The sequence below is a fragment of the Vombatus ursinus genome, unplaced genomic scaffold (assembly GCF_900497805.2).
Source record: "Vombatus ursinus unplaced genomic scaffold, bare-nosed wombat genome assembly UNPS02000749.1, whole genome shotgun sequence".
NCBI classification, from domain to species: Eukaryota; Metazoa; Chordata; class Mammalia; order Diprotodontia; family Vombatidae; genus Vombatus; species Vombatus ursinus.
The window spans coordinates 5772503-5795088 of record NW_020940527.1 but is presented as its reverse complement, the minus strand read 5'-3'; the positions used below and the strand labels follow the sequence as shown (position 1 = coordinate 5795088).

Below are 22586 nucleotides of genomic sequence, written 5' to 3'. Positions count from 1 at the left end.
TATTCAGTTCAGATGGCAAGGAATAATCGAGTCCCCTTTTTGCTCCAATCCAACTCTCCCAAGCCCCGGCTTCTTGTATCATGGAAGGACTGCAATGCACTCAGAGAACTGGCCACATTACTTGCCTCTCCCTTGATCTACCTTTTATGAAAACCTCACTTTCCCTTTCATCTGTCTTTCCTTCTCATCCAGACAGATGTCCAAGCCATAACTCCTGTGCCATACGCAGAGAAGAAGCATGATAGCGCAGGTCAGCCAGAACGAGAAAATTTAAGTATGGCAGAACAAAGGAACAAAAATAGGCAAGGGGAAGGGGAATCAGTGGCTTGGCCCAGGCTACTTCTGATTCACTCATTACTGTTGTTCAGACACACCCAACTCTTCATGGCCCCATTTGGAGTTTTCTTGGCAAAGACACTGGAGTGGTTGGCCATTTCTTTCTCCAGCTCATTTTACAGAAGAGGAAACTGAGGCAAACAGGGTTAAATGACTTGCCTAGGGTCACACAGTAAGTGCCTGAAGCCAGATTTGAACTCAGAGTCACTTGACTCCAGGGCCAGCACTCTGTTTACTGTGCCATCTAGCTACCTTGGTTCACTCATTACCAGAGAAATAAAAACTATCCATTTCTTTAATTTAGAGAGAATAGCAAAAGGAGATTAGATAACTCTCAAACTACTAAACCAAGCACAAAAGAAGGAAAAAAAAGATCGCCCAGTGCTTTGGGATGATGCTTGAATTTGAGGCATTTTAAGGGAGCAAATATATATGTAGGCAAAAATGATGACAATTTAATGCACTGATGTTTAACTCAATAGGAAGTCAAAAGCTTGGATTAGAGGTCTTTGGGCTCTGAGATTGATGTGGCTACACCTTAATCATACTTACATAACATGACCAGCGTAAATGTCTAAGAATGCCTGAGAATATCAGCAGACTTTTCACCATTCTAGCTGCTTTCCCCACTGAATGGCATAACACCCCCTTCCCCCACTGGTGACATGGCTCAAATCCCACCTTGGAAACTATGAGAAAAAGAATCGGCCTTGAGAATCCTACCAATAACAGAATGGTTAAGATGACTCCTTACGTATGAAAGCCATAGGACACAATGTTTTTTTCCCTTGTTTCCCATCTAATCTAATATTTCCCAAGTTATTATTTCTTGAAGTCCAGGTCTTCTAGGTGTTCCTTCTTCCCTCTCTTGGACATACTCACTGATGCACCAGGGGTGTTGGTGGAGCATGGGAAAAGGGAGGAGCTCCTGGCGAGTGTGGACATCAGTGGTTCTCTAGACCATCACTGCAGAGGCTATTGACTGCATAATCTCAAAGGATGAGAACTGCTGGCCTCTCTCTTAGGGATGAAGATGTAGGATTACCATTATTATTAAACAAAACCAATGCTAATTCTGTGCAGTTGTATAGAACTTTTAACAGCTGAAAGACCTTTACTATCTCCTATTCTGTTCCAACTCCGCCACGATGCCGATGAGGTTAATCAACCAGGGATCATTGAACTCAGTTGATGTGAGGAAGGTAAAGTTTTGTGACTGGCCTAAAGCCATATAGCATGTCAGTGGCATGGCTAAATCTACGTGTCCTGATTCTCACTCCTGGACTTTTAGAGACTATCCTTAAACCAGACAATCATTGTCAGAATGAGCGCTAGAGAAGAATATAATGCCATTGGCTTAGGAAAGGAAATGTATTGCTGTGGAAAGCATGCTGAGTTAGCCATCAGAGGACATGGTCTTGAATCTCAGTCCCACTATTTACAAGCTTATGTCACCTTGCACAAGTTACTTAATTCTTTGGGTCCCATTTTCTCATTTATAAAATGAAGGGAAAGTAGATTAGATGGCCTTTCTAAGGTCTCTTCTAGGTCAAAACCTACAATCCCATGAATTTCATTTCTGTGTCAAAGCAAAACTTGACCCAAGTCAAAAGCTATAGAATCAGTGGCTACTCTTAAATTTTAAAATAATTCCTTCTCCTCCTTCTCCCCCTCCCCCTTATCTTCCTCTCCCTCCTCCTCCTCTTTCTTTCCAGGCTCTGTGCTAAGAATGACAAAGTAATATTTGACCCACTCTCTGTAGCATCAAACATAAAGGCATATAATGCAATGCTAAATTGTTTTGCATGAATAAAGAATAGGGTAGTATTTAATAAAGTGTGATTTGTAAAGGAAACATTCTCAGAATACATTAAAAAAGAGAAAATAGTTTTCCAGAATACTGGTAGAACTAAGTATCTAATACAGAGATACTCAAAATACAGACTAGTTGAAAAATTGGGGAGTTAGGAATCTAAATAACAGGCTAATTTTTTTCCCTTAAAGAAATGAATAACAGGTTTTTGGCCAGTACTATTTACTTTGGGAAATAGAAGATGGTCAGAGCAATCAGAATCCAAGAAGCTACAGGAGGTCTTTAAAAAAGAAAGTGAATCACAAATAAAGTCAGATCTAGGCTGAGTCAATATAATAAAAATGACAATTCTACCTAAATTAATTTACTTATTCAGCCATTCCAATCAAACTACCAAAAACTATTTTATAGAGCTAGAAAAAAAACAATAACTAAATTAATCTGGAAGTACAAAAGGTCAAGAATATCAAGGGTATTAATGAAAAAAAATGCAAAGGAAGGTGCCGTAGCCATACCAGATCTCAAACCATATTATAAAGGAGTAATGATCAATATTATCTGGTACTGGCTAAGAAAAAGAGCGGTGGATCAGTGGACTAGATTAGATACACAAGACACAGTAGTGAATGGACATAGTAACCTAGCATTTGATAAACCCAAAGACTCCAGTTTCTGGGATAAGAACTCAGTATTTGACAAAAACTGCTAAGAAAACTGGAAAACAGTGTGGCAGAAACTAGGTATAGACCAACATTGTACACCATATACCAAGATAAGGTCAAAATGGTACATGGTTTAGATATAAAAGGTGGTACCATAAGCAAATTAGGAGAGCATGGAATAGTTTATCTGTCAGATCTATGAAGAAGAGAAGAATTTATGACCAAACAGGGGATAGAGAGTATTACAAAATGTAAAATGGATAATTTTAATTTATTAGATTAAAATGTTTTCGCACAAACAAAACCAATGCAACCAAGATTAGAAAGAAAGCAGAAATCTGGGAAATAATTTTTACAGCAAGCATCTCGGATAAAGGCCTCATTTCTCAAATACATAAAGAACTGAGTCAAGTTTATTAGAATACAAGTCACTCCCCATTTGATAAATGGTCAAAGGTTATGAACAGGCAGCTTTTAGATGAAGAAATTAAAAGCTATCTATAGTTATATGAAAAAATCTCTAAATCACTATTGATTAAAGAAATGAAAATTAAAACAAGTCTGAGGTACCACTTCATACCTATCAGATTGGCTAATATGTCAGAAAAGGAAAATTATAAATGTTGGAGAGGATATGGGAAAATTGGGACACTAATGCACTGTTGGAGTTGTGAACCGATCCAACCATTCTGGAGAGCAATTTAGAATTATGCCCAAAGGGCTATAAAACTGTACATACTGTTTGATTCAGCAATATCATTACTAGGTCTACATCTCAAAGAGATCATAAAAAAGGGAAAAGGACCTACATGTATAAAAATATTTATAGCAGCTCTTTTTGTGGTGGCAAAATTTGGAAACTGAGGGAATGTTCATTAATTGGGGAATAGCTGAACAAGTTGTGGTATATGACTGTAATGGAATACTATTTTGCTGTAAGAAATGACGCAGATTTCAGAACCACCTGGAAAGACATATATAATAAACTCATGCAAAGTGAAATGAGTAGAACCAGGAGAACATTGCACATTGAAACTGCAACATTGTGCGATTATCCACTTTGATAGCTTGGCTCTTCTCAGCAATACAATGATCTAAGATAGCTTCCAAAAGACTCATGATGGAAAATGCTGTCGAGATCCAAAGAAAGAACTATGGAGTCTGAATGCAGACCAAAGCATAGTATTTTCATTTTTTTTTTTTTTGCTTTTCCTATTTAACATTCTTACCTTTTTAGGGAGGGAGAAGAGAGAGATAGAGAGAGAAAGAAAGAGAGAGACTGAGACAGAGACAGAGAGACAAAGAAAATTTGAAACTCAAAATTTTTAAAAAAAAAGAATGTTAAAAATTGTCTTTACTGTAATTGGAAAAAATAGTATTTTATACTATAAAAATGAAAAAAAAAAGAAAGTGAATGAAATGTGAGAAAAAAGTTCTACTGAAATATAATGGCTCTTTTCTAGACTGTATCAGTGATGTGGAAGTTGGAAGAGAGCTTTCCTAGAGGAAAATAAGATAAAATTGAACAGAGATAAATCTAAAGTCCCATATGTGGATTCCAAAAACCAATTTCATGAGTCCAAGTTGTCTAGACAATAGTTCATGTGAAAAAGATCTGGGAGATGAACCACAATTCCAGAGGATCCATGAGGAAGCCTTCTACCCACCTCCTAACAGAGAGGTGAAGGATTCAGAGTACGGATTAAAATACATTTTTTTGGACACGGACAATGTGGGGATTTGTTTTGACTATGCATATTTGTTACAAGTGTTTTGTTTTTATCTTTCTTTTTCCGGTAAGGGAAATGAGAGGGAAAGAAAACACATTTTTTCAATTAAAAAAATTAAAAAAGAAAAAGATCTGAGGGTTACTGTGGACTAAAACCTCAGTGTTAGTCAGTAGTAGTGTAACATGGCAGCACCAAAAGCCAATGTGAGTTTAGGCTACATTAAGAGAGGCATAGTGTCCCAGACAAAGAAGGTGATAATCCCATTATAGTTTTCCCTGGTCAGATCATAGCTGGAATATTGTTTTGTTTTTACCACCACATTTTAGGAAGGATATTAACAAGATAGGGTGTATGCAGAGAAGGGAGATCAGTATTGAGAGGACATTGCTGATAATGCCATATTAAGTTTGGTTGAAGAAACTGGTGTGTGTGGGGGCATAATTGGCCTAGAAAAGAGAAGATTGTGGATTACGGGAAAGAGATTAGAACTGTTCTTTGCCCAAGGGGAGATAACTAGGAGGAACAAATGGGAGGGTCAGAAAGACAGACAAAGCCATAGTAAAAGAAAACCCCTAACAATTAGATCATTCCAAAGTAGAATGACCAGTTTCTCCCTCATTGCACAGTCTTCAAACAAAGCCTGGGTGGACCGTTGGCTTTGGGATGTTGTTTGGAGAGAGGATTCTCATTCAGCTAGGAATGGGCCAACAGGTCCATTAAGAGCTTCTGGAGTGAGGTGATGCTGTGTTTCTTAACCTCTTCTTTGCGTAAATAAATAATGAGCCCTGGGAGAGATAAGAAGAGCTGCTGAACTTTGAGAATTCACCTCAATTCAGTTCAACAAATATTTAGCCAATGCTTACTCTGGGCAAGAAGAGCTGAATCATCATCCATGTCCCATCCCCTAATCCTGGGTGTCCTACAAGGTTCTGTCCTCCATCCTCTGTCTTCCTTCACTCTTTTACCTAGTGATCTCCTTTCTCATGGGCTCAATGATCATTTCTACATAGATGACTCCCAGACTACATATTCAGCCCTAGTATCTCTCCTGGGCTTCTATCACACAATGCCAAATGTCTGCTAGAAATCTTCAGCTGGATATCTTGTAGACATCTTAAACTCAACATTTTCAAAATGGCACTTACTGTCTCCCCCCTGAAACCTGCTCCTCTTCCAAACTTTCCTCTTTCTCTGGAGGGAACCACCATACTGATCCCAGGTTCAAATCCTCCAGGTCATCATTGACTCTTTTCTCTCTCTTACCCTCACCCACCTCTTGAATTTTTTAAAAAAAAGTTATATTGATATGTTTTGTTTTTAAATAATAAACATGTATTTCATGAGAGGTCTCTTATAACACAGTAAAACAGTGAAGTAAAACTAATAGTATAGCGACTTCATCTAAAAGTATACAAAACATTTCACATCTGTAGCACCCTCTCCCCACCTCTCTATTTAAAAAAAAATGAATTAGTTTATTTTCCTCCCACTCCCCAGTCCACTGGGGGAAAAAGAGAAAATCAAATTTCTTGTATGAAAAATACATAGTCAAGCAAAACATTCCCTCATTGATTGGACATAAAAAATAGACATGTCTCATTCTGCACCCTAAATTCATTTCCCCTCTGTCACAGAAAGCAGGTTTCATCATTGGCCCTCTGGAATCATGAGTGGTTATTGTTATTAATCCTCATTTTTAGAGTTTCCAAATTTGTTTGTTTTTATGGTGCTGTTTGTCATTGTGTCCATTGTCCCCCTGGTTCTGCTTACTTCATTCTTTTTTTTTTCTTTTTTTTTTTGGAAATTGGGGTTAAGTGACTTGCCCAGGGTCACCCAGCTAGTAAGTGACAAGTGTGTGATCTGAGGCCGCATTTGAACTCAGGTCGTCCTGACTCCAGGGCCAGTGCTCTATCCACTGCGCCACCTAGCTGCCCCTGCTTACTTCATTCTTTATCAGCTTATCAAAGCCCTCAAAATTGTTCATTTCTGTAGTGTTGGTGTTATAAGGTAAATTGTTCTACTGGTCCTGCCCACTTCTTGCTGAATTAGTTCATGTAAGTCTTTCCATGTCTCTTTGAAATCACCTATTTCCTTATTTCTAATAGCGCTGCAGTACTTCATCGCAACCCCCGCCCCTCCATGTCTAATCATTTGCCAGTTCTCTCTATCCACTACATCATTTTTGCCTGTCTGCTTTCTACTTGCAGAGCCCCCACCATATTCAGGCCTTCATAATCTCTCATCTGGACAATTAAAATAACCTTCTAATGGGCTCTAGGCTTCCTATCTCTTCCCTCTCCATGTAGCTGCCAAAAGCTTCCTAAAAGTACAAGTTGGAATGGGCTACTTTTCTGTGACTCTTATTGTCTCCAGGATAAAACACAAACACCAGCTCAGTTTGACACTTGAAGATAATAATTGCTATCTTGGACATGTGGAGTTTGAAGTATCTATGGGACATCCAAGTGGAGATGTCCAGCAGGCAGTTGGAGATGCAGGACTCAATTTCAGAAGACAGAGGAGGTCTGACCCTATTGATTTTGGTATCTGCATCTGCAATTGATATCTGCATAGAGGTGATACTTGGGTCCACAGGAGCTACTATCTCCAATATATTAGAAAGAAGAGGACTCATGACAAAGGTCTGGAGGTCACTCATAGAAAAGGGGTCAGGAGATAGATGATGATCCAACAAAGGAGATTGGGAAAGTGTGGTCAGATAAGAGAAAAACTGGGAGAAAACAATATCTGTATTTCAGCACCCCAGGACAAATGTTTCATTGCCTCATCATTGTTATGAGTCTGTCTAGTATTGAGCATTGTCAGAACAGGAATAGCAGGAGGGCAAGCATCAAAGGAGTCAAAGGTGATGGACAATATAACGTTGAACTGGCCAACTATTGGGATTCTCCCCCCCTTACCCCCCCAAGTAATAGCATTTATTTATTTTCAACATTCACTTTTATAAGATTTTGAGTTCCAAATTTACCCCCCCTTCCCAAGCAATCTGATATAGACTATATGTGTACAATTATGTTAAACTTATTTCCACATTAGTCAGGTGTGAAAGAAGAATCAGAGCAAAAGGGAAAAACCTTGAGAAAGAAAAAAAAAACAACAAAAAAAGAGAGAAAATACAACTATTGGGATTCTGAAGAGAGGAAAGGCCAAATCAGGAGTAATGGATTGGGAGGCCAGAATAATGGAAGGACTATAGTTTGAGGAGAGAAAGAATTAATCTGGAAGGAGTGGGGCAGAAGGAGAGGAGATTGTCATCAGAAAAGGGAATTTCAGAGTTGAAAGTCATGGCAGGCAACAGACCTATGAGGACACCAATACAAGTATATTATCCCCATTCTATAGATAAGGGAACTAAGGTTTTGAGAGTTTACAACTGGGCTATAGTCACACTGTTAACAAGTACTGGAGGAGAAGATTTGGACCTAAATCTCCTGATTCCCCGTCTATCTCTTGACCTCAGAGAATCATACGTAGACTTAGAACTGAAAGGAACTTTCCAAGTCATCTAGTTCAAACCCTTCATTTTACAGATGAGGACATTGAGGCAAGCAGCAGTCATGTAACTTGCCTAGGGTCACACAGCTAGTAAATATCTGAGGTAAGATTTGAACACAGGTCTTCCTGCCTTGAGGCCCAGCCCCAAGTCACCTTACCCCCGTAATAAGTAGCTGATTTGAACCCAGGTCTTCTGATTCCAAATCCATTTGTCGTCCTACTGAACCAACTCTTCATCTGTTTGCTGAAATCCCTCCCTCAGGCCCAACACAGATGCTAATCCCACCATGAAGTCTTCTTTGGCACTCCCAGGCAGCACAATCTCTCCTTCCTCAAATGTATGATAGCATGTGCCTGGCCCTTTCGTTTGCACTGATATCCATCTCCTTTTTATCTGTTGTTGCTGTGTGCATCCTTTCACTGTTAGTTTGAACATTCTTGGAGAGCAGGACCTGCTCTGTGTTTGCCTTTGTGGCTCTCCCAGTGTCTGGCACAGTCAGTGCCTTGAACGTAGTTGGTACTTGGTAAATATTTGTTAAATTCATGACCGAAATGTGGCCACATCAAACATTGACATTTGTCATTTATGTGACCCAGTTTTTGACATGGCCTTTTGATATTGACCAAATTGCCATTTATAAGGTTGCAATGCAATTGCTGAAGCCAGATTTCAGACTTCATGATTTATATGATCCTTCCTTTCAGGGACAGTTTAATACCATTTTTCCACCGAGTCCTACTACAAAGCAGCCTGCTAGTGAGTTGGATGATATTAACAGGGGTTTAATTAAGCACAGATCTACGACCTGAAAACAAAATTATTTTATTGTTTGTTGTATATACGCTTAGGGACAAATCTAAACAATGAAAACCAGGTTTCTTAAGAAGAAAAATTAAAAGCAGAAGAGGAGCTCCATGGACCCTGTGGTAGAGCCAAGATGAAGCCAGAGAAAATCTGGCAGAGTCCATCCTCTCCTTGGGCCACTGTTTTAATCATCTGTTCGCAAATACCTTCAACTGCTCAGTGAACACTATTGTGTTCCTTCTCATGTGAAACAATTTACTTCCTGGAATCAAGTGGGAGAAGAAAGTCACAGACAAGGCAGCCTTGGATGAAAATGGACCCAAGAGAGAGATGTGAGCTTTCGGGTGGCTGAGCCACACTGGGACAGAAGAGATCCCATACCACTACTGGCCCCAAGGCTTAGCCATTGTGTTGACTGCCCCACCCCTCCAAATTGCATGAAGTTTTAATAAGAGCAGTTTCACTGGATTGGTAAATTTGTTATTCATATCAAATATTCAATGTTTTGGAGGAAATTGTTACACTGAAGAAACTTGTAATCACAAGAAAAATTTTCCAGGGATTTCCAGATAAAAACATTTTGAATGGAAACACTATTCAGTACATGGACACCACAGTCTAAAAAACCAAAACATTGATGAGAGAGGGCAAGAGGATTGACATGAGGACCATTAGAAAGAAATGGGTATGTTTTTCTAGAGAAGACTTGGATGGGGGTGGGGAACACCTCAAGTATTTGAAGGGTTGTGTCATGGAAGAGGGATTCATTCTGTTCTGTCTAGCCCCAGAAGGGAGAACTAAGAACAGCAGGTGAAGGTTGCTAACAGGCCAACTTGGACTTGATGTAAGGAAAAGCTTCCACACAATTAGAGGCGCCGATCTGTAGAATGGACTGCCTTGGGAGATAGTGGGTTCCCTTCTAGTCAGTCAACAAGCATTGATTAAGCACTGGCTATGGGCCATGACCTTTGCTTAATTGCAAGGAGGAGCTCTCACTGGATGGACATTTATTATGGTGGGTATCCTTTTCTGGTATGAGTTAGACTGGAAGGTTGCAAAACCTAAATTCTGAGCCTGTGAAAACCACTGACTATTACGTGGGTTTGATGCTTCAGTTATGGTGCCTGTAGGAGTTGATCCTTGGAGATGCAGAAAGCAGCTCACAATATCTTTTACTGTGCTTCACAGGGCCACAGCACTGGACCGGTATAATTTGGAGAAATCTGGCTTCACCCACGTCCTGAATGCTGCCCACGGCCGATGGAATGTAGACACGGGCCCAGAGTACTACAGAAACATGGCCATTGAATACTATGGAGTGGAAGCTGATGATCTCCCCACCTTTAACCTCAGCGAGTTCTTTTATTCGGCCGCAGAGTTCATCGACAAGGCTCTCCAAAGCGATAGGAGTAAGGAGAAGGCCTAGGGGCCCGTCTGTATATACCGTTAGCTGATGAGCCATTGGCTCTCCAAGTGCAGTAGGCACCATGGTAGGAAAACACCACAGGCAGGGAAGAATGAGGCTGCTGTATTACCAAACCACACGTGAAAGTGTCTGTCAACAAAGGATGACCGAGCAAGGCATAGGCTGGGTGGTGAAGTTTCAAACATGGCAGCCACTGATGGGCAACTGTGGGACAGAGGATGAGATGCTGTTTATCTGTATCTGATGAGTAGCAGCTTTAACTCAGAACATAAGGCTCTGCCCTAGCCATCTCCAAGACAGCAGGGGCTTGTGGGCACTGACAGAAAATGGCTGGAAACATTAATGTCTTTTTAAGTTCCCAGCCTGATGGCTGAAATTTGTTATTCACTGACCTCCGAGCAGGAGGGCTCCTCTCCAGAGTTTTAAGAGCAGTTGTATAATTGACAAAATCTGGACCCAAGGCAGCTGGCAGGTGGTTACTTCTGGTGTGGGGAAAACCGATAGGTAGCTTAAGAAGGAGCCAATGGAGAAACTTCAGGCTTTTCTGCTGACTCCCCAAACCCTTTGAACCTAGGGGGTCCCTTCCAAACTCCTAGTCACCATTTCTATCCCTGACCAACACAAACTGGAAGGCAGCTAGTGCCCTTGCTTTCTTCTAAGACAGACTGCATGTTATGGCTTTTTTTTCTTAAAGGTTTTATGCTTTGAGCTGCTAATACTCAAGTTCCCAAATCGATCAACTGATCAATCAGAAAGCATTGATTAAGCATTTCCTGTGTGTCAGGCACACATTGAGGGTATGAAGAAAATATAAAAATCATCCTAGTTGTCAGAGATTTTATGTTCCAATGGGAGAACAAGACAGGTACATGGATTGGTACATACATGATACAGAGTAGAAGGAAAGTGGACTAAGAGGGGAAAGCACTAACAAATGGGGGCAGCGGCGGGCGGGGGGACCAGGAGAGGTTTCCTGTGGGAGATGGCGCTTGAACTGTACTGAAGGAAGTCAGGGATTCTCAGAGAAAGAGATCAGAAGAAGAACGTTCTTGGCATAGGCGACAGAAAAAGCAAAGGCAGAGACATGGGAGATAAAGCATTACATATGACCCAAGTGGGCCAGGATAACTGGACTACGAAGTGTGTGATGGTGAGTGACCTATTAAAAGACTGGAAAGATGGGAAGGGACCAGGCTGTCAAGAAATATATAAACATATTTATAAATATATTTATATATATAAATATATATGAATATATATAAATATAAACTCCTCTTTAAATCCTAGAAGGAATAGTGAACCATTGGAGTTTATTGAGTGCAGGAGAAGAGGGACATGGTCAGATTTATGTTTTAGGAAAATTATTTTGGTACCTATGTGGAGGATGGCTTGAGGCAAGGAGCCCAAATAGGAGGCTATTGTAATTGTCCAGGCAGGAGGTGATAAAGGCCTAAGCTAGCATGATGGCCATGTGAGTGAAGAGAAGGGGATATTTTTTTTTATTTTAAATTATTTATTTATTTGTTACATTTTGTGTTCCAGGCTGTCTCCCTCCTTCTGTCCCTCCCAAACGTGCGCTAGAGAAGACTAACATTTGACACAATTACACATGAGAAACTATATAATACATCCTTCCATATACCAGTTTTTTCTCTAGAGGTGGACAGTATCTTTCTTCATAGGTCCTTTGTAGTTGCTTTGAATACTCATCTTGCTCAAAAGAGTTTAGTCATTCAGTTAGTCTTCAAACATTATTGCTGTTACTGTATACTGTATTCTCTTGGTCCTGCTCATTTTACTCTGCATTAGTTCATGTAGGTCTTTCCATGTTTTTCTAAAATCAACCAGCTCATCATTTCTTCCAGCACAACAGTATTCCATCACAATCATATACCACAACTTGTTCAGTCACTCTCCAATTGATGGGCATCCCCTCAATTTTCAGTTCTTTGCCACCAGAAAGACAGCTGCTATAAACATTTTAGAACACATAGGTTCTTTTTCTTTTTCCCTGATCACCTTAGGAAACAGACCTAGCAGGTCAAAGGGTAGACATAGTTTTATAACTCTTTGTGCATAATTTCAGACTACTCTCCAAAATGGTCGGATCAGTTCACAGTTCCATCAACAGTGAATAAGTGTTCCAATTTTTCCGCATCCCTCCCAACATCTGTCATTTCCTTCTATCATTTTAGCCAATCTGATAGGTGTGAGATGGTATCTCAAAGTTGTTTCAATTTGTATTTCTCTAATCAATGATGACTTAGAACATTTTTTCATATGATTAAATATAGCTTTGATTTTTTATTCCAAAAATCACCTGTTCATAACCTTTGGCCATTTATCAATTGGGGATGACTCATATTCTTATAAATTTGACAAAGTTCTCTATATATTTGAGATATGAGGCTTTTATCTGAGAAACTGTCCATAAGTTTTTTTTTCCCCAAGATGTGGCAGATGGTTAGATATGTGGAATAAGTAGTGGAAGATGACATCAAGATTGCAAAAGTTTGTGAAATTTGGAAAGGGGAGCAAGTTTTGGGGTAAAGACATGTTCTATTTTGGACATGCTGAGTTTGAGATGGTTATGGAATAGCCAGTTTAAAATATCAGCGTCAACTGTTAGTGACATGGGACTAACGCTCAGGGGAGACACTAGGGATGGATAAATAGAAGTGGGCATCGTCTACATAGAGATGATAATGAACCCATGGAAGCTGATGAGTTCACCAAGTGAGATAGTATAGAGGGAAAAGAGGACCCAGGACAGATCCTTGGGGACACCCACAACTGGTAGGCATGGCATGGATGAAGACCCAGCAAAGGAGACTAAGAAGGAGTGGTCCAGCAGGGAGGAAGACAGCACAGAGTAGACTCATAAAAACCCAGAGAAGACAGAGTGAGTATGTAGGAGGGGAGAGTGTGTTCATTGGTGCCAAATGCTTCAAAGAGGTCAAGAGAGATAAGGGCTAAGAAAAAGCCACCCTATTTTGCAGGTAAGAGATCACTGGTAACTCTGGAGAGAGCAGTTTCAGTTGGATGATGAGGTTGGAAGCCAGAGTGTTCAGAAGAGAGTGGAAGGATGTCCTGAGCACAGACAGCTTTTCCAAGGAAGTTAGGGGAAGTGAATTATAGGATGGTACCTGGCATGTGGTGAGATCTACTGAGGGTTTCTTAATGATGATGATAACAGTCCTTTAAAATCACAGGCTAGGAAGTTGATCACAAATTTTGCTTTATCATAGCTATCAACCCAGGCAAAGGCTTCTGGGTATCCATGAAGGAGAGAGCAGAGCAAAAGTCATTTATCACATATAAGACAATGTGCTACGTGGTAGATTTTGGTGGCATTTCTATGTGTTTCCAGTGACTGAAGGCATGTTGGGTTTGTTAGTACATTTATAAGCAGAGCTCAGGTTTCTATTCACTTGCCTCACTGATTAGTCCCAGTAGTCACATCTCTTGGTGGGGATGTCACATAATGGAAGGTCTCCAGTTACTAAACCTATTCATCACCGCACAAAAACTGGAAATAGCTCCTGAGGAAGCCCGAGAACCTTCATGGCTGGATCCATGTCAGGAAACTTGTGACCTACAGCAGCTAGGGCTGTCATGTAAGGTGGGTGTGAGGTTCCGCAATCACAAAGGATACCTGAGTGGTACCGACATTAGTGCTGGGCAAAATCACACACCATTTGCCAGCTTTTCAGCAGCACGATGAAAATACCATAGTACAACGGAACTGTAAGTACCACTTTAGACATTGCTAACCATAGAATGTTCCTTTAATTAAACGTAAGTGAGAGCTTTGGATCCCTAGGCAGAATCAGAAATCTCAGAGGCTGAGAAATGTGTGTCCAGGACCCCTTTGGCAGTGTTTGGTGAAGTCTATGGAGTCCTACGGCAGACAGAGCACTGGGTCTGGAGTCAGGAAGACCTGAGTTCTAATCAAATTCTCAGAAACTTACTGGCTGTGTGACCCTGGGCAAGTCACTTCACCTCTGTCTGCCTCAGTTTCCTCAACTGTAAAATGGAGATCATAATAGCACCTACCTTTCAGGGTCGTTGTGAGGATCAAATGAGAGAGTATTGTGCTAATTAGTCCAGTGCCTGGCACATTACAAATGTTTCATAAATGTTTCCCTTTCTCTCCTCTCCCTTCTCAGAATGATGCTTTTAAATATGTCAAATAAAACACATACGATTACAAAGGAAACCAGCTATTTAGAAATAAAGTTATCAAAATATGTTAAAAACAAGCTTGTGGATGCCAAGTTAACAACCTGGAAAACGGTCAGCACATCACAATGAGTGATTTTCTTTGAGAGTAGCTGGAGTCAAATTTCTCACTTGGAAAAGCCACAATAATATCAATAATTGCTAACTGTAGAGTGTTTTAAGACTTGCAAAGCACTTTCCACATCACAACCACCCAGTAAAGTGAGTAGTTCAAGTATTATTTCCTTCATTTAACAGATAAGGAAATAGAGTTTTAAGTGATTTGTTCAGTCACGGTGATAGGCAGGATTTGAACCAGGAGTCTTTGGACTCCAAGCCTGTTGCTCAAAAAATCTTTGATCCCTGGACTTTTTCAAAGTGTGTTCAGATGGTGTTAGCATGGATGATGTGGTTATACGTTTGTTAGTACAGGCACATATTTTTAAAGAGCTACATGCTAGCTTTCATTTGTTGACTGAACCTATGATTTCATTTGGCATGGAGCACTCTCAATGAGGAAATTCTCTCTCCATCCATTCTGCAATTTATAATCTGAAAGAGTTGTCTAGAACATGGAAAGAGTCAATGACTCATCCAGGGCCACACAACCAGTATGTATCGGGGAAGGACTGGAACCCAAGGTTTCTTGACTATGAGGCCAGCTCCCGAACACCACACTATGTTATCTCAAATGTCAAATATGATATTAGGCATTAAAAGAATTAGAAATTAAAAGTGAATGAAGAGTATTACAAGACTATATAAAGGAAAAAAAAATTGGAATTTGTACTAACCTCACATGGGACTCCCCCAGTGTACCCATGGAGAGCAGGCCCCTCTTAAAGGTCATTTGCATATAGAAAGAGCACTGGCATATTAACGGACTCCATCCGTTATATGTCATTTCAGGACAAAGCTGTAGTTATTCAGCATCATCAGGCTTACGGGGGAAGATGCGTCATATCTGCATTTCCCTGACTGTTAGGAGCACATAGGGTAGATTGCTGCAGGCATCCGCACGATGGAAGGGGGAAGGTGGAAGGATATATGCAGGTCAGATCAGGCATATGGTACAGGATAGATCAGCCTGCTGGCAGACAGAGAGTAGGGCTTAATGATATTGTCGGATCAAGGTCAGCATGATTTCTTTGCTCTCAGTGCCTGCAAATTAGCACTCTCTGTGGTTACCCCTTGGTACTGGCTGCTAAATATACTCTCATGATGTGGTCCGGGTCATAAGAGCATCCCGCTCATCAGCTCTAGGTTGAGTTACACAGAGGCCCAATCACAGCTCTCTTGGCTTGGGATCATTCACCATTTATTAATATTCTCTTGATGTAACAAGTGTTGATGGACAATATGTCCAAAAGGCAAGACCTTTTTCTCCCTCCCAGATTTTCGTATGATTTGCTGCTGCCCATTTTCCTTCAAGCTTCTGTATTGTTCCTCATTTGCCTCATCATACTCTCTTTGAAATGCGCACGTGGTTGTGCTGACTTATTTTTGGAATCCTCGTAAGCATGTATAGAATGTCCAGGTCATATCACTTTAGCCCAGCAGTGCATAGATTCGGAATGCCCTGATTGACATGATGGTCAGGTCACATTGCATTAGACTGAGCAGCTCCTGGATTTGGAATGCCCAGAATGACGTGTTAAAGAACCATTATGCCCATCCTAACAGCACACATTCAATATATCTGGACTGGCCAACTGTCCCAGATAATAAAAATCACTTAGGAGAATCACAGATTTTTTTCAGCTAAAAGGGAACAGGAAATTCATTTAGTTCAACACTCTTTATTTGACAAACAAGGAACTGAAACCCAAGGACATGATCCAGGCCACAGAGAGAGTGAGAAGCAGAGGCTTCTAGCTAGAACCCAGGCCACTAATGTAGAGATCTTTTCCCCATGCCATCCCCCTGATGGAAATATGAGTTTGTTAGATTGAGCCCAATGCTCTAGCTTTTCAAGATTTTTTTTTTTTTTTTGGTATCCTGACTCTTGTCATCCAATGTGCTAACATCTCTCCTTTAGGTCTGTGTCACCTGCAAATCTGATAAGAATGCCATCCATGTCTTTATCTGAGTCACTGATAAAAATGTTAAATTGTCAAGCATAGATTCTTGGGGCAGTCCTTTGAAGACTGCCTTCCAAGCTGGTCTTTCTCTAAGGTTCTTTTTACTTTGGTTGGTGGTACACAGAAATGAAGAAGAGGCCAGAGGCTTTTCATTTTATAAAAGTAAAGAAATTCACCATAGGTCTTAGTCCTGAAGCAAAATGCTTCATTTAGACCCATTACAGCAATTCTAAAAGGTTCAGGATCTTACCAAGGCCTATCTGGTAACTAAATCATGCAGGATCTTGTAAGATCTTTGAGCAATCAGGTGCCCTTTGGGGCAAAAAGGGAAATCATTGCTTCCACATAATTCTGGGGTGAAGTAGGTAATCCCCTGGAATAGGCTTTAGAGATCAGGGATGTTTGTATAGTGCCTGTCAGCTTACAGAGTGCTTTATATACATGATCTCTTCTGATCCTTACAATAGCTTAGTAAAGAAAAGGTCACAAAATTCCTGACTGGCACTGAAACCCAGGTCTCTACCCTCTCAGGTCAGGGCTGTTTCTACCGTATCATGCTGCTCCTAACTGATTGTTTCCATGGCCAATAAACTGGGGGGTGGGTGGGGAGGGGTGTGAAAGAGATGTTCTGCAGGCCTAATCCAAAAAAGTCCTCGGATCTTGGGCCAAATCCCCAGCTGCCTCTGAGGAGACAGGCCCTTTGTTCCCAGGAGATCAACACAGCAAACAGCAGAGGATAGTATTAATACCCTTCTCTCCAAAACAAAGTTCAGCTCCAGGGCCTAATGTTTAAGTTTTCCTTCTCTCCCTGTGGATCCCCCGGCCACTCCTTCCTATGCTAAGAGCTCTTGTTAGCAGAGTAGATGGCTAAATGAACTGCAGTTTTCATCTGTTTCAAATATTGGGTCATGACAAAAAGAATTACCCTTTTTTTCCACGAGAGGAAGAGGTGCTCCAGTTATGGGGGGCCCCTGGAACAATCTAGGGGATTAAGAAGGAAACTGAAGCGACTCATTCTTGGAGCTGGGCTTGTCAGTTACCCAGCTCTAGGGTCCATATTGAGAACTAGACCCTAGAGGTTCTGTCCCTGCCCCAAGTCCCTGAATCAGGGAGTTACTGGCTAGGAATAATCTTGTCTCCTACCTGAGCAAAGAAATGCCCAGAATAAAAGCAGAAAAAAGATTTGGCTACATTGGTAATGGAATAAGAAACTGACCGCTTTGAGGTATTTATTTTGGCAGAAGCTGGTCAGCTTGAGGGGCTAATGTAAGGCACTGGAAGGGGAATCCTGGAAAGGCGATCAGAGAGTTCTGGGCTATGTACAGGAAGGTTCTGCTCAACGGATGCCAAACACACACACCAAAGCATTTACATCCATAGATATATGCTTGTATAGCACACACATAATGAATACGCTAGTATTTATAGAGTGAAGTCTTCTATATGTAACAATGAAGTCAATGACCCCCCCCCCCCCCGCCATTGTTAATATACAGCCCTGGATAGAGGTGTTCTGGTAAATGTTTAATAACTAGTTCTCCAAAAAAAAGTATGCATGACACATTTTAAAATTTAACCTGCATCATTAACTGCTTTTGTTCTCCATTGCTTTCTTAAGTCTAGACAATCAACAAAACAATTAATCAAGCTCTGATTTGTAGCATTTGCTGATTTCTGAAGCATAAATGCTCACAATGAACATGTAACAACCTTCTCTCATGAGCTGGTCAGAGATGGCTCTTGCTCATCACTGAATAGGTCTGAAACTGCATGAAAACCCCAGAATTCATCATGTCCACCCCCCTCATGCAAATGAAAAAACTGAAGCTGGGAGGTTAAATGACTTTCCCAAGGTCTCAAAGTAAGTATCAGAAGTGGGATTTGAATCCAATCTTCTGACCTTGAAGCAGTGTTTTCTCCAGTAAACGCTTTTTAAAAGCTTATTGATTGATTTTGGTTTGTTTTGCCTGGGTTAGTGACAGATCTGTGCTGATCAGTTGTATTTCTTTGCCCAGTTCTTTGTAGAATTTGAGAGAACTGTAAGGGACTTTGGAGATGTTACAGCTTAACATCTTCATTTGGCAGGCGAGGAAATAGGCTCAGAGAGACGAGGCGATCTGCCCAAGGTCACACAGCTAGGGAGTGGAGCTGGACCCAGAACTCAGGTTTCCCAGCTTCTGACAGACGACTCTTTCCGTGACATTATCCTGTCTCTCCTGAGATTGACACTTGTGACTGTCAACCAAGGTGAGGGCTTGGGATCCCTAGCATAGCCAAACACAAGAACTAAAGAAAGTCTGCCTGGGGGGGAATGTTCTTCCTCACATTCAGTTGCCAGTCTTAATCCAGCAGCTGTGGAAATACTGGAGGGGGATCACACCTGGCCCATCCATTTCACCCTCTCCCATTCCTTGAAGAGGATGCCAACGTCAGTGACTGTCACAAAACTAAGGAGTCCTCGGTGAAAGCCGACGGCCTCAGAATCAGGAGAATCTGGGTTCAAATCCCACCTGATTAGCTGTGTAACTATAGGCAAGTCACTGAGCCCAAGTCCCAGTTTCTCTTCCATAAAATGTTAATAATAATGCCAGCAGTCCCTGCCTCATAGTATGGTTGTGGGGCTCAAATGAATAAATCAACATAAAATGCTTTGTAGAGCTAAAAGCCTATATAAATGCCAGCTATTATCAATAACAATAGCATTGATAGTATTTGGCATTTAAAGTTCTTTTTTTCAAAGATTTTTTTGGCATTTAAAGTTCTTGCAAACTGACCCTATCCTACCATTCCAGGATTATTACACATTACTCCCCTTCATATATTCTACAGCCAGCCACCCACCCAAACTGACCCCATTGCTTTTCCTTACACAGGACACGCCATCTCTGCTTTCTTTGCTTTGCACTGACAGTTCCTCATGCCAAGAATGCTCTCCCTCTTGAACTCTATGTTATCACTTTCTGTATGGGCTCTTTCTTGGTAGCCCCAGATGCTAGTACCTTCTCCCCAGGTTGTCCTGTATCTCTCTTGAAGGTTTTAAAATTTGTATACTTATATGTATATATACACATATGATATATATGTGTATATATGCATGTACACACAAATACATATATATATATATATATATATATATTTGTAGATATATATCTCAGAAGCAGAGAGATTCTATGAAAGATATTCTTGCTAGGGCCTTCAATTGAATATATGCTCCTTGAGGGTAGGAATCATTTTGGTTTTGGTTTTGTAGCCCTAGCATCTAGAACAGCGCCTGGCATTGCAGTTAGTGCTTAATATTTGTTGATTGATTGATATGGTTTCCTAGCACAGTAGTTTGGAAAACCTTACTTAGAAGTTGTTGAGGGGGGCAACTAGGTGGTGCAGTAGAGAGAGCAGCGGACCTGGAATCAGGAGAACCTGAGTTCAACTCTGGCCTTAGATACTTAACACTTATTAGCTGTGTGACCCTGGACATTTCACTTAAATCCAGTTGCCTCACCCCCCCAAAAAAATGTTAAAAAAGAAGCTGTTAGGGAGGTGAGAGAAAGGGATTATTTGCAAGGCTCTTTCTCTAGTTTTCTGATATGTGTGGCTTTTTTCTCCTCTCTCCTCTTTCTGCAGATAAGATTCTAGTTCACTGTGCTATGGGCCGGAGTCGCTCAGCTACCTTAGTCTTGGCATACCTGATGATTTACAGGAACATGACAGTGGTGGAGGCCATTGAACAAGTCGCCAAGAATCGCTGCGTTCTGCCCAATCGTGGGTTTCTCAAACAGCTCCGGGAACTGGACAAACAGCTTCTCCTCCAAAGGCAGAATGCTCAGTCTAATGAAGAAGAGAACTTGGAAGAGAAAGAAATCTAAGGCTTGAAGACCCCTTCACACACAGTTGCCCCCAAGTACTTTGCACTGGAGAAACATATTTTTAAAAAGGCAAACAAAAAACCCAATAGTCCCTTAAAGTTCTTTGGCACAAAGAAGGAAAACATGGCAGTGAGCCATTATTTCCCCGGAATAGTTTTGAGCATCACAGAGAGCACCATGGAGCATTTTAGGAGATCATATAAAACCTATACTCCCTAAGCTGCTACCTTTTAGGGTTTAAATCTTTGTTTCACAGTAAGAGGAAAAGGCAAAGGATTTTATAGTGGAATTGGTTGCAGATGAGCATGTAGTGCTTTAGTGAAACTATATCAGTCTGTAATGGGGAGGTGGGAATGACTGGAAAACACAGAAACCGTGCTATGATTCAAACTTCTGGTCCTGTCTTGGAGGAAAGGCACGTTTTCCCTTAGAACATTTCTTTTTTTTTAACAACACAAATTTTATAGCAACCAAAATGTGGGCTTATGGCATTAGGGGTGTGTTATGAGAGTGTTATGTTAACACATCACCTCCTGTGGGTATTTCCTGATTTCTCTTTCCATAACTCTGTTCATAGTACCGAGCACTGTCCTTTCATCATCTCATCCTGGACCACCCAGGATCTGTTCTAGGCTTACCCCAGCATTCATTAATGCGACCTTTGGGGAGTGATTACCTGAGCAGGCCGATGCACATGCAAAATGGCCCTTTCCAGAATTTACAACCTAGCTTCCTAATGCCTCATCTGATAGGCCTGACACAAGTACCCAGATTCACTTCACCTCTCTATAGCTACAAAGAACAGATGAGTCTGAAAGGGTCTGGGTAGAACAAAAGCAAGAACAGGGACCGTCTGTCAATTTTTTTTTTTTTGAGAGATCTTTTCCTATCCCACACATGGAATCATATATTAGAGCTGCAATGGATCAAGTACATCTAGTCCAATTTTCTTACTTTACAGATGAGGAAACTGAGGCACAGAGAGTATAGTTTGCACAAGGTCAGATAGTTAAATTGGTGCCATAGTAATTACTAGAACCTAGATCTCTATTTACTTTTCCCATTTTACCACACTGCTTTTCTTAAAAACGTGTTAGCATTAAATTAGTAGCAGGGGCAGCGAGGTGGTGCAGTGGATAGAGCACTGGGCCTGAAGTCAGGGAGACCCAAGTTCAAATCTGGTCTCAGACACTTACTAGCTGTGTGACCCTAGGCAAGTCTCTTAACCCTTTCTGCCTCAGTTTCCTCATCTGTAAAACGAGCTAGAGAAGGAAATGGCCAACCACTCTAGTATTTCTGCCAAGAAAACCCCAAATGGGTCAGACACAACTGAAAAACAACAAAAATTAAGATTAGGAGCTCAGAAACCTGAGATCTAGTCTTGAACTATGTCTCACTTAACCTCTCTCAAGTAGGTAAATTCCCATTTATTTCATCTTCAACTTTTCAGTGCCTAGAAAGAATATCTCTTGTAAGACTTACAAGAAGTGATGCAAAGTGAAGTGAACAGAACCAGAAGAACAGTGTACATAGTAACAGCAATATTGTATGATGATCAACTGTGCAGCCTTAGCTATTCTCAGCAATATAATGATACAAGACAATGCCAAAGGACTCATGATGAAAAATGCTTATCCACCTCCAGAGAAAGAACAGATGGAGGAGTCTGAATGCAAATTGAAGCAAATTTTAAAAAAAGGAAAAAAACCTTTTCTTTTTTGGTCTGTTTTCTTTTGCAAAATAGCTAATATGGATATATTCCCCATCTCTACACATTGTATAACCTATATTAAAGTGTTTGCCTTCTCTTCCCAATGGGGGGGAAACATGCAGGAGGGAGGGACTTTGGAACTCAAAAATTTTAAAAACAAATGTTAAAAAGTTTTTACATGTAATTGGAAAAAAAATAAAATATTAAAAAAATAAAAATATTTTTGTAGAAGTTCTCTGCCTCATCTATGAGCTGGAGACAATACTTACACTACTTACCTCACAGAGTTGTTGTAAAGAAAGTACTTTATAAAACCTAAAGCACTATATGAATGTGAATTGTTATTATTAATTAATTTTACTAATAATGAGTTGCTTGAAGGACAGGATTGATGCTGGAATGGTACAATTTAAATTTTAATG

General features: G+C 40.6%; 1 protein-coding gene across 1 annotated transcript in view; it reads left to right on the top strand.

Moving 5' to 3' along the window:
* Nucleotides 1–20453, top strand: part of LOC114039965 (dual specificity phosphatase DUPD1) — a 30885-nt gene extending 10432 nt beyond the window's left edge. Inside the window, exons 2-3 of the mRNA XM_027857941.1 lie at nucleotides 10051–10271; nucleotides 20212–20453. Of these exons, the coding sequence (XP_027713742.1) occupies nucleotides 10051–10271; nucleotides 20212–20453 (463 nt within the window). The remainder of the gene's footprint in view (nucleotides 1–10050; nucleotides 10272–20211) is intronic.
* The last annotated feature ends 2133 nt before the right edge of the window (nucleotides 20454–22586 follow it).